This window comes from Gossypium arboreum, chromosome 12, assembly GCF_025698485.1.
Source record: "Gossypium arboreum isolate Shixiya-1 chromosome 12, ASM2569848v2, whole genome shotgun sequence".
NCBI classification, from domain to species: domain Eukaryota; kingdom Viridiplantae; phylum Streptophyta; class Magnoliopsida; order Malvales; family Malvaceae; genus Gossypium; species Gossypium arboreum.
In genome coordinates, this window is record NC_069081.1 from 6,575,101 (window position 1) to 6,594,262 (window position 19,162).

Here is a 19,162-nt window from a genome sequence, read left to right on the forward strand (position 1 = left end):
CATGAGGGAATCTGTGGGACACATGCCAATGGTTTCACTATGGTCAGGAAGATTATGAGACTCGGTTACTACTAGTTGACGATGGAAAGTGACTGCATTAGTTTTGCAAGAAAATGCCACAAATGTCAAATTTATGGCGATAAGATTCATGTAGCCCCTTCGCCTCTTCATGTCATGACTTCTCCGTGGCCTTTTTCTATGTGGGGCATGGATGTTATAGGACCAATTTTTCCAAAAGCTTCTCATGGACACTGATTCATTTTTGTGGTTATTGATTACTTCACAAAATGGATAGAAGCCGCTTCGTTTACCAATGTGACGAAGACTGCAGTTGCAGGTTTTTGAAAAAGGAAATCATTTGTCGGTATGGTTTGCCTGAAAGAATTATTTCAGATAACGCCTTGAATCTGAACAATAAGATGATGAAAGAAGTGTGTGAGCAATTTCAAATAAAGCATCATAACTCATCGCCCTATCGCCCGAAAATGAACGGAGCTGTTGAAGCAGCCAACAAGAATATTAAGAAGATTATTGGGAAAATGACTGAGACATATAAAGACTAGGACGAGAAGCTACCATTTGCTTTGTATGCATATCGTACATCTGTGCGGACATCTACGGGAGCAACTCCTTTCTCTCTGGTCTATGGAATGGAAGCTGTGTTACCCATCGAAGTTGAGATCCCCTCTCTACGAGTCTTAATGGAATCAAAACTAGAGGAAGTAGAATGGGTTCGAACTCGATATGACCAGTTAAACCTCATCGAAGAAAAATGTTTAAAGGCAATTTGTCATGGGCAGATGTACCAGAAGAGAATGATCGCGGCCCACGATAAGAAAGTACGACCAAGAGAATTCCACGAAGGAGAACTCGTGCTGAGAAAGATTCTTCCGATACAAAAAGACCTGTGAGGAAAATGGGCACTAAATTGGGAAGGACCATACGTCGTGAAGAAGGCTTTCTCAGGAAGAGCTTTGATTCTCACTGAGATAGGTGGGAAAGAGTTACCAAATCCAGTGAACTTAGATGCTGTGAAGAAATATTATGCCTAAAAAAAAAGGATCAAGGTGAAAACCCGAAAAGGGCGTCTTGATAATAAGAAGAGAGATCAAGGTGAAAACTCAAAAAAAGCGTCTTGATTAACACAAAGGATTAGGATGAAAACCCGAAAGGCATTCTAATAAAGTAAACATGGGCTTAAAGAGCAAAGAGGTTGAACGGTGGGTCAAACAGCGAGACTACAGTATTTGAAGCATTTCTGAAAGCTCGAAATCTTCTACACAAGAAGCCACACTCGAAAAGATTCTTGATTAAGAAACGTGGAAGAGTTCATGCGTTAAATATCTAAAGCATTTGTACCTGTTGAATGTGATCCCTTTTCTCTTTATGACACTTTTTCACTATCATTGGTTAACTTTCTTTGTTTGCTACATTTGAAATAAATAAATGTGAGGTATCCCTTTTGTTCCTACCTGACCATCTTCATGCATCTCATTAGGTGGTTTATTTACATGATAAATAGTGAAATGACATACTCTAAACAAAAAAAATGTTAAGCATTACCCGGATAAGAATTTGATAAGTACAAAAGCCTCAACGCAAGGACAAAGTTAAACTAGGGGCAAAAGAGCGATATCTGAGAAACGCAGATTATTCGTGAAGCTTGAGGACGGGTACAGGGCCTAAGAGAAAGTCAAAAGTCAAAGCAATGAACGCAGATCATCAAAAATCATGACAGAAAGGGACATATGACAAACAAGCCTAAGGCGCATAGATGATCATGTAGGCATATAGGCATTTAAGACCAACATGTGCATATCATGGTAACATCATGCATGACATATACAGGTACTCCAGCAGAGCAAGAAATTTTGAATGATAGTTATACTGGATCAAGGAAAAGACACTTGAGTTCCACCAGATGATTTGTTTTGGTATTCTGATATTTTTATTTCTGTTTTTTAAAATCAACTCATATTGTGAGAGGTGAGTTGAGCCTCAGGACATACTGAGGTATTTTCAATTTCTGTTTTTCAAAAATCGACTCATATTGCTAGAGGTGAGTTGAGCCTCGGGGCACACTGAGGTATGTTCAATTTTTGTTTTTTAATTTATGTTTCAAAGAAATCAACTCATATTGCGAGAGGCGAGTTGAGCCTCAAGTCACACTAAGGTAATTTTAATTTCTGTTCATCAAAAAAATCAACTCATATTGCGAGAGGTGAGTTGAGCCTCAGGGCACGTTGAGGTATTTTCAATTTCTGCTTTTCAAGAATTCAACTCATATTGCGAGAGGTGAGTTGAGCCTCAAGACACGCTGAGTTTTAAAGAGTCAATTCATATTACGAGAAATGAGTTGAGCTCAGGATCACATGCCGAGTAAAGAATAAAGATTGGAGCTGATTGAAGACACCAGATTTTGTCTCCCTGAAGTTGTAGTAGAGTTGATTGAGGATATCAGATCTTACCTTTCTGAAGTTGCAGAAGAAGAGACCACAAACCTTATCCTATTGAAGCAATAGAAGAGCGGATTGAAGTTATAGATCTTATATTCCTAAAGTTGCAGAGAAGATCGAAGCCATAAATCTTATATCCTTGAAGTTACATTGCATCAGATGGAAAGCTACAAGTCAAAGCTCTGAAGTAACGATGGATTGAAGCAAAGCTACGAGATGCGGTGGGTTAGAACGAGACTACTTGGAAAAGAAGAGCTCCAAAGGAAGTCAAGACTCAGTAAGACCGGGCAAAATTGGCCTTTCTTTATATCTTTGCTCTATTCCTGTTACACGACAATAAGCAAAGAGGGGCAGCTATTGTAGGCCAATTTTGGCCCATTTACATTAAACTCCATGACCCATTTACATTTTACAAAACCCATTTAAACCAAACACCTACCCAAAAAAATATTTAAAACCCTTACAAATCAAAACCCCAACAAGCAACCCGTTAAATACCCATAGCCCAATTACCCATCTAAATTAACCCAATAACCCAGTTTGACCCAACAACCCAAGCTACCCAAACCCAACAGATTTAACCTAACTAAACCTACCCAAGCCCAAATTACACCCCAACCCTAATCAGCCCTAACCCGAACACTTCAGCAGCCACTTGCCTCTGACACCTTCTGTGCACTAGCCACCAGCACCATCCCCTAGCGCCACCAGCTCTGCAGCCCCGCCCAAGGTCACCTCCACCAGCAACTTGCACCTGCAACCATTAAAAACGAAAAGACAGAAAATAATAGAAAATAGCTTGTAAAAAGGCTATAAAAGGCCAAATCTAATTTCTTTTTCGGGTTCTGATTCGGCAGTTCAAAAAATACAAAAATAATAATACAAAAACAGTGTTTCGAGCACCACCAAAATTAGAGAATCAGAAAACAAAAATCAAAATAAAAACGAAGGTGATTGCTTTTTTATTTTCGAATCGATTTTCTTTCTTTCTTTTTTTTCTTTTCTTTTCCTACTCATAAACATATACAAATATACGTATATATTCAAAAATAATAAAAAATAAAAAAAATTTACCTTTCCTACCACAGGTATACGGTGGTTGGCGTAACAACCGGCATGACGGTCTGGCGATCGGACGGTGGCCACCCATGGCCGTAAATCTCTTCCTCCCCTCTCCTTTTCTCTCCTTTTTTTCTCTTTTCCCATTTCAAATTATTTTTAAAATTTTTTGTCTTTTATAGGGACCAAACGCACCGTTTGGTCCCCCATTTAAAAGAAAAATCGCCGTTTGTACAGGTCGGATTGACCCGACCCGCTCCAATTAGGATCCACGTATTTTTTAAACAGAAGGGCTATTTGCGCATTTAGCCTTTCCGTTTTTTCATGCATTTACAATCAGGTTATTTTTGCTTTTAATTCGGCCCTGGAATTTGTCGCGCTTTTCAATTTAGTCCTTGGCCAAGCGCTGTATTTTAAGATGGGGAATATTGCGCTCTGAGTACCTCTATATTATGCGCATGTTGCAATTTGGTCATTTTCTCTTTGTTTTTTTTTAAATTCGCCCCAAATATTTTGCTTTTACTTCAATTTAATTTTTTTTAGTTATTTTACTGTTTAAGTTAATTATTTAGTATTATTATTCTTATTGTATATGTAATTAATGTTATTACTATTATTAGTCTTAGTATTAATTTTGATTAATACCCATATATATATATATATATATATATATATATATATGCTTGTTATATAGTAATAAATTATTATCTTCAATATTTTAAATATATATATATATTATATTAACTTCCATGTTTTATCATTATCACTATTTTTATGCATTTCTATATAGTATTTAGCTTTTCATACATCACGACTTACTAATATATACATATATATATTATGTATAGTTTTAGTATATATATATTTGTGAAGTATTATCAATAGTTGTTTTTTTAATATTATTATTATTTTTAATATGTATATATTATGTATATATTATAAAACTACATTATATATATATATTTTTATATTATGTATATATTTCAAATATTATATATTAAGTATTTCTAATATCCTTATTATTTATATCTATATACGTATTGTATCTATGTAGCGTATTAATAAGTTCCTTTTATATTATTATCATTTCTAATGTATATGTATATATCGTATATGTTTTATATATATTATGTATATATTTTCAAAATTATTAGTTATATTTTTATATACTATTCCATGTACATATTTCCATATCATCTTATGTATATATTCTTAAACACTATTATATATAAATGTATATTTTAATACCATATTGTGTATATATTATTATTACATTTATTTTATTCCTACTATATTTATTATTAATATTAGTACATATATTTTATTATTCTTGTATACATATTTTATATATAGTATTATTTTCAGTATATCATTATATTTATTATTATACCTATTATTTTCACTATTATCACTTATTATTTTATTTTAATATTATTATGTATATATTTTTCATATATGTCATGTACATACATTTTCAATATTTATTTTATATATATATGTATATATTATGTATATATTTTAACATTACTAGTTATATTTTTACTATCTTAGGTATATACTTCAAACACTATATATAATATATTTCTAACACTATTACTATTCATACATATATATATATATATATATATATTACGTACATACTCTTAATATCATTATTATGTATATACATTCATTGTTTCCATTTCATGTTTAATTCTAGTATTACGTTTAATATCGCATATATCTTTATTGTTTTTAATATTATTGTCACACTTATATTTGCTTCAATATATTTCTAGCTCTGTTTTTATTTATTTTTATTTCATATCAATTTGCTTTGCATTATTTCGAAAATCTTATTCTTGTTTTCTAATTAATTTCAATACATGAGGCAACGTATCGGTTTAACACTAAGTCATTGATTTCATCGCTATGTTGGGTGAATCATATCGGCTCGTGTTAAAAACGGAACACCCTTCTAACGAATCAAAATTTAAAAATTCTCGTCTTTTCAATTGAATCACGGTTAAATGTCAAATTGAATTCGTATTTTTGAAAATTAAGACGACACATGTTTAACAAGATACCAATTTTGAGCGTCGCGATGGTGCTAATACCTTCCTCGGGCATAACTGACTCCCGAACCTTATTTTTCCTCTGGCTTTTAACGTAGACCTAAACTCGGTCTTCTTTTCAATTAAAAAATGAATTTTCTTTCAAAAGAATAGGATTTATTAGGTGTCCGATCACACCTAGGAAAAAGGATCGGTGGCGACTCCTCTTTATTTTAAAATCAAACTTCAATTTTCAAGTTTTCACTAAATCGCCACAATTAGCGACCAAGCTAAATTTTTACGTCGCTACAAGTGGAAGTGTGGCCGCTTCTAGGAGCTCAAGGGCTTGGCTCTGACAGTACTCATGAAAAGAGGACACAAATACATGGCCATAATAGTGTCCCTAGATACTATGTATTGACCGATATTGAAATTATTGTGTGAGATGTGTTCGGTTAATCAAATGAAATAGTTGGTTCAAAGCTTAGTCTACCATACAATTTCGATTAACTTTAACATTTTTTCACTAAGTGAAGGTTCAATCATAAGATACCTTCATTTATGCAAATTAATTTCCAAAAATATCAAAATCAAAAATATTTTGAAAATGGGGGGAGATTGTTGGAACATTTTCAAATATTTATAGTGTTCCAATAAATATAAATAAATAGGTGTAATTAATCAAAAATTATATTATTTGATTTTTGAAAAGAATTATAACTATTTAAATAATATTATTTGAATAGTTATGTGTTTATTTTAAAGATATTATTATTTAGAAAGACACCTATTGATGAAAGATATCTCTATGAAGAGACATGAAAATTCCTATAAATAGGAATGAGATTTCATTTGGAAATATACCAACAAATTCTAATATTCTCTTTCCTTTTTTTATTTTCTAATTGTAACACCCCTAACCGGTAACCGTCACCGGAATGGGGCTACGAGGCATTACCGAAAAAGATACAACTTTCATACATTCACACAATCACTCAAATCATATTCGAAGGTGTACCTTTGTAGCTTCAATTTATCAATTCTTGAATCATTAATACACAAAGCACAAAACAATTTATTAAACTCACATATAACCATTTTGTTATCTTATAACATGAAATACTATTCATATGATCAATTTCGAACACAATAACTGAATATTAATACATGCTAAATACATAGGCTTTATTCAATGTCAACTTTCATTTTTCTCTATTACTATACACGCATATAACATTTCATATAACCAAATCAATATGTCAATCATAATTTACATTTCACAACAAACACATTTCAAGTTTGTATTTATACATATAACATAATATACTCTTGTCTAATGCTATTAAGTGTCAAGACCGAATTTAAACATGATAATATCACTTAATATACAAGATAAATAGCATGTTTAGCCATCATATTTTCAAACAATCTACGAACTATTTCTAAGCATGATTATCAAATCAAAACATACCAAAATTTATATGCTAACATCATGACAAAATTAAAAATACATAATCAATTCATTTGCTCACCTATTCGGCTATCAAAATTAACCATTAAAGTCATACCAATTCCACCATTCAATCTTAAGTTAAAAATTTACCATTTGCATATCCAAATACAAATATTAACTTGTCACTTAATGACTATCCATTTGGCTAACAAAACATACCTCATACATATTATTTATTTACTAATGAGTACCGAATCAAAGTAACTATATTACTTCTATAATTTGTCGTTAACACTTTATACATATAACAAGAATCAAACATTAAACTAATTATCTTGACCTTTAAAAATCAAACCACAAACAAACATGTTATATGCATACGTATTTAATTTATCTAACATTAGCCGAATATACATGCACATCATTTACCAATTTCAAGCAAATTTTACAAGAAAAAATTTATATCAAATTTTTTGTCAATAATGGACCACACCAAATAACCAAATTCACAATATAGAAAAGTCATCTCATAGCTTATCAAGACATGTATCACATTTCACATAATAATCCATTTTCAATCTTAATAGCTGAATACATCCAACCATGATATCATGCATATCTCATGCATATCTTATATCATTAAAATTCATATTACCTTTGGACATGATCAATCTAAAACCAATTATTAGGCATATTACTCAACTCTATATCCAACTATAATTTCATCTATATGCAATAACCGAATGTACTTTAATACTCCATCACATAATAACACATAACAAAACATAACGATAAAATTCGCATATATTTATCTATGTATCAACCATAGCCAAATCACCAAAACCACAATCAAACATAACTATAATTCAAACAAACCTTGAAATCAAACTTAACAAAAAAACAAGTCATTTTCACATGGCTTATATATACACATATCAAAATCATCATATCCAAATATAATCTAGCCTATACATGCCATAGGTTCGAAATTCAACTTATAAAGTACCAAAAACAGTTGATAGTGTGATAAGCTTCTCTCATGATCCCCGAGCCCGTAACTAGTCTCCAAAATCTATAAGACAGAAGCAAACATACACACAGAGTAAGCTATCATAGCTTAGTAAGTCATAAGCAAATAAGACATTCAGTCACATTTATAATTCAATTTAACTAAACTAAAATAAACCATCATAAATTCACATACAACATATACTTTTATATATAAACTTTATGTTGGCCGAATATACAAATATCTATTATCAAAATATCATTCAATTCCAAAATCATAATATTATTATATAACCAAATATATATATAAACTTATATGCATATACTCATTAATCATCTCATAAGTATTCACATTTTATAATTATAAAACCGAAAATAACCATTCATATACGTTTGCACATAAATTACAAATATGATTTCACTTATACATAACCTTTGGCCGAATATATTTTTCATATACACATATATTTTCATTTGCATCATATATAATTTGCATCAAATATTAAATAACCAACTTACCTTATTTTCAAACAGGTAATCAACTATCTCATACCTAATCACTTTAGCTCGATTTACACATTCGATCACAACTTATCATTGCATGTTGAACCATTCAGAATTAAATAGGATACCCGGATAATCACACATATCGTACAATGCCAACGTCCCAGACGTGGTCTTACATGTAATCACATATCGATGTTGCTATCCCAGACAAGGTCTTACTCGCACACATATATCGGAATCACATATAGATGCCAACGTATTAAACGTGGTCTTACTCATACACATATATCGGAATCACATATCGATGCCAACTTATTAAACGTGGTCTTACTCGCACACATATATCGATGCCATGGTCTTCCTCGAACATCACATATCAAAATCCTATGTCATGACATTTATATCCTATCTATTCCTAAGGCTCATACGGGGCTTTCGGATGTCGTAACTCGATCAAATCAAACTCGTAACCATTGTTCCCAAACATTTATCATTTCGGCACATTCTCAAAACAATATTAACAATTCAATTTAGCATTTATAATATACATATATTGAAATTTACAACATCTACTTGCCTATAAACTTACCTCGGACAACAGTAATCGGAACAGAACGACTATTCGACAACTTTGTTTTTCCCCCAATCCAAATCCAATTTCTTTAGTTCTTGATCTGAACATATTCAAATTAAACTCATTCAAACATAAGTCTATTCAATTTATTCCAAAAACACATAAATGGGCAAATTACCATTTTACCTCTAACATTTTACACTTTTTACAATTTAGTCCAAATTGCACAAAACACAAAACATGCAAAAATTTGAGTACACCATGCTTAGGCCGAATCTTCCTTATGTTCATACAAGTCCATACATTTCATTTATTTCACATTTTAGTCCCTCAAATTATCATTTTTTCAATTTAGTCCTAATTACTCAAAATCATCAAAAATTTTAATATAAAACATATTAATCCAAAACATATCTTTCATAATTCATCAACTAACATCACAAAACTCAAATATTCATCAATGGCATAACTCAAACTATTCATCAAAATTAGAAATTCAAGCATGGGCTTTATACATTACACTGCAACGATCTCAAAAACATAAAAATTATCAAAAACCGAGCTAGTTACATACCTTGATTAAGCTATCAAATGGCCGAACCCTTAAACTCTTTATTTCTTTTATTTCTTACAACATTCGGCCAAAAGAATGAACAAATGCATGGATGTTTTAATTATTTTTATTATATTATATATATTATTTAATATATTATGTAACTAACCTTTGTTATAAAATATGAAATCATTATATATTATGTCTAAAACCGTCAATCACTAATTTATATGGTTTAATTGCAACATAAATACCTCATGCAATAAAGTCATCATCAATTCGGCCTCTTTTACAATTAGCCATCAAATTTTTATTTTACGCGATTCAGCCCTTTTTATTAAATCGACACTCAAACGGCAAAATTAAAATACGAAAATTTTACAGATACAAATTCACACATAATAAGCACAGAAAATAATTTTAAAATATTTTTCTGACTCAGATTAGTGGTCTCAAAACCACCGTTCCGAATAGGGTCTAAATGGGGCTGTTACACTAAGATTATTAGATTATTTTATAAAGTATTACTGCAGAAATCCTTTATAGAAATTGAGTTTCTTATCATACATTGCTCAGTGTGTAGTGGGCTATTCTCGTCAGTGCAAAACGCAAATAGTCATTGGTTTCATTGTATCCTCGAGGTTAATTTGCTTGAAACTCGTTTGCATACCGAAGACAAGTGGTGGCGAATATAACCTTAAAGATAATGGTTTGATACACGCCTTGGAGCCTTGTCCTATTTATTCTTCTATTCGAGTTCCGTTTGTGTGTTCGAGATTTTCCTTACCGAAGATTTGTACTGACATTTATTGGACTTGGACCCCTATTTAATATTTAGAGTAAGCTTTCTTCATCTATTACAATGTACGTGCTCTTTTTGTTCTATGCTAGAGTTCTTTAGAATGGTCAACCACTCGACAATAGTGATGGACTTTAGAAGAATGATGACATATATGGACATTTGTGGCATTTGATTTGAAATTATGATCATAAAGATTCAAAAAATATTTATATTTTAACATTTTAAGGTAATATATGCGTATATTAATATTTAGATATCCACACTATTTAAAAAAATTATTTGTAAATTAAGATATTAGTCAAAAACAAATAATTTGTCTTGATGAAATAAAAATATTATTGGTTATAAATAAATAGATAGAAATAATGAATAAACAAAATGAGAGAGGAAAAAATGTATTTTATTGATCAATGGAATTATATACAAAGCTTCTCTAAAAGTTTCTATTTATAGATATAAGAAATATAAATAAAGTATAAATATACTTCTAATGACTACTAGAATTTAAAACACATCGAAACTTATCTTAATCTTGATGGACATACACCTAATAAGATTTCATAACATTATTTAAATTATCATTTAAATTGAAATAATATTATTTTTATTATTTAAATAATTTGAAAAAAATAATTTATCTAAATTTATCACTTAAAAGAAAGACCTAATTTCAGGCTCAAGCTCTAATGATTTATAAAATTTTAAAATATTTTTATTTTTAAAATTTAGTACTTTTTTTTGTTATTTTATACTTTTAAATTTATTATTTTGTAATTTAAAAATATATATATTTGTGTTTGGAATTTTTGTAATTTTTTAGTTTTTCAGCCTAAAAAATAATAGTAAAATTCAGAAGTTGGTTTCGAACTGCAACCGCTTGGCACTCATCAAAGGTTCTTATATTTGAGACCCAAAATCTAACCGCGGTGATCAGCAATCCTCTCCAATATTTTCACCTTTTTTTTTTTCAATTAATTTCTCAAAAAGAAACTAAAAACCTAAGTGACGCCGAAATTTACTACAAGATGCCGAAGAAGATGGGTGTAAACAGCAAAGCCGAGGCGGCGCGTGCGCGCAAGAGCGCCGCCGAATCCGATCGGAAAGAGCGTGAAGCACGGGAGAAAGAAGAGAATTACTGGCGCGAAGCCGAGGGTCCCAAATCCAGGGCGGCCAAGAAACGCGAGGAAGACGCAGAGAAACGAGCTGAAGCCGCTGCTCGCCGTGCGGAGGCGCGTCGTCAAGCGGAGATGGAGGAGAAAGAGATAGATAAAGCGATGAAGAAACCAGATAAGAAGGCGAACCGTGTGGCAATTCCCGTCCCTAAGGTGACGGAAGCGCAACTGCAGGAAAGGAAGGAGGGGGAGCAAGCGGAGATGGCGAAGAAAGCGGAGGAGGCCAAGAAGAAGCAGAGTCGGACGGCGGCGGAAGAAGAGTATGAGAGGATGGTATTAGTGACGAATACGAATAGGGATGATTCGCTGATTGAAGCAAGGAGTGTGGAGGAGGCGATTGCGCAGATGGCAGTGGCCGATAACCTCCCCGCCGATCGCCATCCTGAAAGGCGGCTTAAGGCTTCCTTTAAGGTTCAGTACACGCCGCATTGTTGCTTTTCTGGATTTTCAACTACTCTCCCAATTAGATTATTGTTTATAGGATAGTATGTTTTGATGCTCTAATCTGACTGCATAGCAATAAATTCATTGATGAATGAATGTAGGCATTTGAAGAAGCTGAACTTCCCAGGCTTAAGGAAGAGAAGCCGGGTCTTACTCACACCCAATACAAGGATCTGATATGGAAACTATGGAAGAAATCTCCAGACAATCCTCTAAACCAGGCAAGTTTATAGCCTATTGTCTTAGCCCTCTGATAACTGGAAATGATCTGATGGGTTGGTTTGGTTAGGTTTAGATCACTACCAATGAACATTGCTAATGTTCCTAGTGGTTAAAATCATTTTTATTTTTCACTTGCAGATGTCCGAGTGATCGATGCAAAATTTTCCTCAGGCGAGTTTTCTTTGGAACAAATTGTCTGCAGAGATACCTTTTGCTGTTTATAAACTTGTGTGTGTGTTGGGGGAGGGCTTATCTGATTAACTTTATGTGCAGTGTCTGCTAAGTGCTGAAAACTAAATAAAAAATTATTTGTAGAATAATCTGGCTCTCTATTATTACTGTTCAAGATCCTATCTATGTGTTTAGTTAGTTTAACTTGGTTTGTGCAAATTACTGATTAATTTTTTATTATAATAAAGTTTTTACATTATATGCATGTGATCAAAAATTACTTAGACTTGCTGCTGAACTAGCCTCAGTTATCTTAACTCTAGGATCGGAATCTGGATTGAATAAGAAATTTTGATGCTGCAAGTTTGTGAAATGTTATTTATCTTGCTGTGCAACAATTAGATCTTGATGCATCTATTCAGATTTGGGAGTGTATTCTTGTGGTTAAATGCTGAACATTGTGGAGCTTTTTGGCACGAGCTTGTTGAAGATGCTTTACTGAAAATACCATTTGATTTCTCTCGATCAAAGACCATAATGCCTTAGATCCAGTAGGGTCAAGTTACTAGTAATTGGGCAACCGGCATTAGCTCAAAGTGTGCTTTAACTGCTTTATTTTAATGATCATACCAGGCAAAGTCTGTTAGTTGATTGGCAGTTTTTTAACTATGTGATTAAGTTCCTGTTTTAACTTTCAAGGATGAGCTAACCAAGAAGACTCGTTACGTTTTAAGTACTATTGATACTTGGACATGGGTGTGAGACTCGAATATAGTATGTTTACATGAAGAGTTGGATTTTCAGTGGTCTTAGGACGAATTCACCTCAAAATTATGTTTGATTTGCGTATGATGCAACAAACTCTTGTTTTTCTGACTTAGAAACCTGTACCTATTTAGGATATCTTTGAAAAAACATGTTTGGTGACTTTGACATTGATTAAGATCCTGTAAGATCCTGTCAAAATTATATGGCTAAAAACTATTTTTTAGGCCTAGTACCTAAATTTAGAAATAATAAAACAATATTTTTTTGGTACCTAACTAATACAATTAAAATATAATGATGTGAGTCATTAGTATAATGACATTTGATAGTCTCATATTTTGACATATAATTTTTTTTATAAATTTTAAATTTTTGCCACTTGTCAAAATTTTATGTTGTTATATGTTATCATGCTATTGATTTTAGTATATGTCAATGTATTTAAACAGTAATAGTTAGATATCTAAAAATGCATTAAGTTGGCTAAAATTAGGTACCAGTAAAATTGAAAAAGAAATGTTTAAATATCAAGTAGGGGATAAATAGTCAGATTTAGTACCTCCATATATATCAATCTTAAAATAAAAACACAGAGGAGGTTCTTGAGTTGCTTGTAAAAACTTTTTTTCCTTTAATAATAAGTAAATTATACTTAAAGTTATTAAATTATTAATAAATTTATATTCTAGTCACTCAACTTTAAAAATTATATATTGGTTATTGAATTATTTGAAAGTTATAAATTGATTATTAAATTAATTGAAGTCATAAGCGTAATCAACGTTAGATGGGTTAATAAATTTATAATTTGATCCCTCAATAATTAATAATTTATAATTTAATCACTCAATTATTAATAAATTTATAATTTGATCACTCCTATGTTTCATTAAATAAAATGTGATATTAAGTCATTTTATATCCTCAACCAAATAAAAATCTTAGATTTTTTGCTTTAATCCAATTAATTAAATAAAAAGTATATTGTGAAAAGAAGGGTTGATGAACTTTATTAATGAAATAAGAAGTGTTTAATTACAAGATAATCTAGTAGTACATCTCTTTGATTAATTTTTGTTTTTTTGGTTGAGAAGAAGCAGGAACAAAGGAATTACATTAGGCTATCTAACCAATGACAATTATCCAATAATAGCAGCCTCAAAATCTCATGAGGAGGATTATCGTAAGTTTTTAAACAGTAGCCAACCCTTAGAAATTGCAGCTAACCATCAGCTACTGTGTTCCCTCTCTCTGTACATGTTGCACTTTAACTATCCAGTCCCTTTTGAGCATTCCCTTGGCAGCGCGCAAAACTCCACTTCCCTGATTCTCTGCCTCGCATCCTAGGAGCATCTGGACAGCAGTTGCACTATCAATTTCCAACACCACTCGTCGACCGCCCATTTGCCAAGCCTGCACCAAGCCATTTTAGACATCCCAAGCTTTTATTTCCATCACCTTATTTCCATCACCGAACATATCTCGATACTCCTGGAATAACCCCGCAACTATTGTCCATGAGAATCTCGAATAACCCCGCCACTAGCTGCTATCCTATCGCCAGTTCTGAGGGCTCCATTCGAGTTCACCTTGTACCATCCATCTGCTGGCCTTTCCCATTTCTCCACCCTACGTTCTCCCCTCCTAGTGATAGAATTCAAGCTATTAGTCCCACATCCCATCACTCCTTCCTTCGGCTCAGAACCCCATCATGGTCTTTGTAGTAAGTCAAACAGCATCCCATTTCTCTGTTTCCAAAGGTGCCAACAGACCGCTCCAAAGATCACCTCCTAGTCCTGTGAAGCCTCATCTGACAATTTTTAGATTATTTTATATAAAAATAAATTTAAAAATATAATAAATCAACTACATTAAAAACATTAAAATAAATATTTCCTAATAAATTAAAAAATATTTTTTCCTTAAATAATATAAAATGATTACAACTTAATAAGCTAATGTCTCTAAAATAATAGTAAAATTAACAATAAAATAAGATTTATGCAATATCTATCCAAACAATAAAAAATAAATATTAGCAATATAATAATAGAATGATAGTAAATAACAATAAAATAGAAGATTTGGGTCAAGCTAAAAATTTTATATGAGGCATAGTTTATCTAGAAAATAGGCTTTATCTTTTATCTAAATTCAATTTTCAGGCTTATAAATTTGTTTAAATTTCTCTCACTTTTTAGACGAGATTTTGAGCTTAGATAAATAGTTCTACCCATAATTAAGTTAAAAATGATTAAATTATAAATTTACTAATGGAGTGATGATGTTACAAATTTGCTGGTTCCCACATCTAACATTGGTTAAACTAACTTTTGTAAATAACTTGTTGAAGTTAAGTTACTATAAACTTATTAATAATTTAGTCTTTTAAGTACACCCCTTCTTCAAATGGTGTTTTGAGTGAGATTAGCTATATAGCTTGCTTTTTATTTGTTCATTTGTGTTTTTTTATTTCTGGGTTTATGGTTTTCGATGACAATGAGTCTAGAAACTCCACACATCCAGGGGTAGTTCAACTCAAGAGATTAACTATTTAGCTCCTCTTTTCTCAAATTCCGTAGAGAGAACCCTCAAATGGGCTTTCAGATTTCAAGCCCTTTCATGGAACAATGCAATAGATGTTTGAGGCTTTGAGCTATGAGCCATTAGAAAGCAGGGAAACTATAAAAAGTGCTGCCTGTGATAGAAAAAAGCATGAACCGTCTTTGCATTTAGACAAGTGAAAGGATATATATATATATATATATATATTATTTACAATTTTTAATGATTTTTAAGAATTTGTATACTTTAGTCCCCTGAAGTACACATTAAGCCTTTGGATTTAGGGATATTGAAGTTGTAAAATATTAATTGGAGGGTTTTTCTTTTTTTGAGTTGAATTGAGGCTAGTTAGGAGCTTAAGCGTGGGCACTTGATATCTTGTTGTAACCACTTCACCAAACTGAAGTAACTGCTTTGCCAATTGGGAGAATGTGTACACATACCACTGCCCACTAATTGATTTAAAGCTCTGTCCTTGTCCTCCCCAATCAAACATCAAATTCCAAAACCCTAAAATCTGAAAAAAATAAAAATAAAGGACCTCGTTATGAAATGGAATGGTGGCTGAAGCTTGTTAGATATAATCTGAATCATGGGTGGAAATGCAAAGATCAATTGCAGAATTATGTCTTATCTGAGTGGCAAGACAGTGAAGAACAAAACCATAATAGTTGGTCTAAAATCTGATAACTGCAGCCGAGAAATGCTGCTCCAGTTACTCTGCCTGCTTGTCAAGCCGGGTGACAATGTTTTAGCCGTACATGTCCAACAAATGAATGATGCTTTCGATCCCAACACTTTCCACATCCATGAAGATCTCTGTAAATCCAAACAGGTAAAAGTATGATTTAAGATAATCACATTACGGAACTGGACTTTTATTTATCTATTTGCCGATGCAGGTTGATTTTCTTGTTAAAATCTGTACTGGAAACTCCTACATCTCGGTGTTATCTCATCAAGTTCGAGAACATTATGCTACAATCCTTGCAATTGGATGCAACATTTCAGGGTAATGAGAAGACTGTTTAATGTTTAATGAATTTCCATGTGTTTCTATCTGATATTTCCATGGTTTTTGTTTTCTGTAGGCCAAAGGATTTGGCTGTAAGCACTTGTCTTAAAAGTTTGCCTCCCACATGCACCCTTTTGGTGATGGACGGTGCTGGGAGAATTGTAATCCGACAGCAGGGAACTTCCCAGCAAGGTTCTGCAGGTGTACCTTTTCAACCTTGTTTATCATCTTCCCAGGCAAACTCTGTGGTTGATCAATCGACAAGCTCCCGTCAGTTACAAAAGTCGTTGACGGTACCATTGTCTTCAGCATCACCGTCAACGTGTCGAATTGATAGCGAAGGACATTACATTCTCAAGAAGAAAGTTCCTGAACATCAGTTTAAAAAGTCATTCACTATGCCATCTTCTTCTGCATCATCGTCATCCACATGGCAAACCAGTGGTGGAGGCCAGCAGAATCTGAAGAAAAATGTGAATGTGACGAGGAGGTTTTGCAGAGTGGCATCCCAAGAAGCAGTGTGGTCCTGCAGACGGTTTAGACTGGAAGAGCTCAGTGTTGCCACGGATAATTTCAGCCCCACCATGGTGATTGGGAAGGGAGGAAATGCTATGGTGTATCAAGCTAATCTCGAGGATGGTCATGCTGCAGCTGTGAAAGTACTCAAAACCACACGTTGGTCTGCAAAGGATCTTCTTCGAGAAGTAGAGACATTATCCAGCATAAATCATGAGAACATAGTTGAGATAATTGGGTACTGTGATAGCAAAGAATTGCATGCAATTGTTTATAATCTTCTAAATGGAAGCTTGAAACAATGTTTAAAACAACTCAAGTGGGCTGAGAGGATGACTATTGCAATTGGTGTAGCCAAGGCCCTGGACTACCTTCACCATTCTTGTGACCCTCCCATCATTCATAGAAATGTGAATCCATCTAACATTCTTCTCTCTGATAATTGGCAACCGCAAGTAAGTATACACCCATGTTCAAATGTCTTTGATGCTTAATAGACAGTTTCTCTTTCAATTCGGCTTCTACTCTTAATACAGCCAACAATAGAACCTTAAATCTGAAGTGTATGCTGAGATATATGCATCTGTTTCAAGATGCATTTTATAAAGCGAAATAACTTTACCTACTCGCAACTTATGCCGGATATCTTTTGTAGCTCTCGGGTTTTGGAGCAGCTGTAGTGCATAATCAATCTTATCAAGTCTCGGCAAACACAAAGCCAATTGACATTGTTAGGACATTTGGATACTTGGCACCAGAATACATGGTGTGTGGAAAGATTGATGAAAAGATAGATGTTTATTCCTATGGGGTTGTGCTACTGGAACTTATTACAGGGAAAGACGCTATTCAAAGCAACCAGAGAAACCATGAAAGCTTGGTGCTTTGGGTAATATATTGACATGTTATACCATAAATCAAGTTTTTATGTCTAAAAGCTTTAAGTTTTACGGTGTAACTATCTTTCAGGCAAGATCTTTACTACGGTTTGGCCTATGTGAGCATCTAGTTGATCCTTTCTTGAACCAAAATTACAAGAAGGAAGAGATGGAAGTAATGATGTTTATAGCACGCCTTTGCCTCATGCATTCATCTTCCCAAAGGCCAACAATGAAGATGGTGAAATTTCTTTTTTTATTTTTAGATAAATTTTGCTTTTCAATCACTTCGGTCATCGTCTATCATCTTTGAATTCTACCATAATCAATTAATATAGAGCTGTACCGATCAATGAGGATCATGTTATTTGCTTTGTTTGGACAGATACTAAGGTTATTTGAGGACTCAGAGTACTGGCTAGAGATGCAAAGGGAGAAAGATCAACTCCTAAATGGACTTGGTTCCATAGGTGAAACAGATATGTTGAGACGATACGGGTTATCAAGTGTTGGAACCATGGCATTGGACGATACCTAGATAAGTCATAAAAATTTCCTATCTTTTTCCGAACTAAACTGGATCTGCTCATGCAAAATAGATGACCATCCAACCAAATTTGATCTCTTCTAACCTATGCGGCCTGTAAATATATATCAATTATAGGCCAGAATGAGCTAATTTTCTACAGCTTTCTCGCCCATGTCTATGACATCATATATGCAGCAATGTAAAACCTATTCTATTTTGCTATCTATTCTGGCTTCCAGCTTTGTGCTGTAACATCTTTTATTCCTTAGAATCTGTTTCTTTATATCCATAAATTCCAGTTGGAAATCCTGGTTATAAGATTACATTGGCAACCTGCCTATTTTCTAGATACTAGATTCTTGTTTTGGCAAAATGCAAGCAAACCAATCTCTTACTGTTCTGCTACAAGCAGATAAAATTTTATATGGTTCATTAAT

The 19,162-nt window shown here is 32.9% G+C and overlaps 2 protein-coding genes across 2 annotated transcripts; both read left to right on the forward strand.

The window, feature by feature from the left end:
- The first annotated feature begins 11,263 nt into the window (after nucleotides 1-11,263).
- Nucleotides 11,264-12,731, forward strand: LOC108476902 (uncharacterized). Its single transcript, XM_017779270.2, has 3 exons — nucleotides 11,264-12,028; nucleotides 12,163-12,282; nucleotides 12,422-12,731. The coding sequence occupies exons 1-3, from the start codon at nucleotides 11,471-11,473 to the stop codon at nucleotides 12,431-12,433; spliced, it is 690 nt and encodes a 229-aa protein (XP_017634759.1). The 5' UTR covers nucleotides 11,264-11,470; the 3' UTR covers nucleotides 12,434-12,731.
- A 3,288-nt stretch (nucleotides 12,732-16,019) lies between these two features.
- Nucleotides 16,020-19,074, forward strand: LOC108477288 (PTI1-like tyrosine-protein kinase 2). Its single transcript, XM_017779793.2, has 6 exons — nucleotides 16,020-16,622; nucleotides 16,690-16,799; nucleotides 16,879-17,773; nucleotides 17,974-18,207; nucleotides 18,288-18,437; nucleotides 18,582-19,074. Exons 1-6 carry the CDS (start codon nucleotides 16,380-16,382, stop codon nucleotides 18,732-18,734), a joined length of 1,785 nt encoding a protein of 594 aa, XP_017635282.1. The 5' UTR covers nucleotides 16,020-16,379; the 3' UTR covers nucleotides 18,735-19,074.
- The last annotated feature ends 88 nt before the right edge of the window (nucleotides 19,075-19,162 follow it).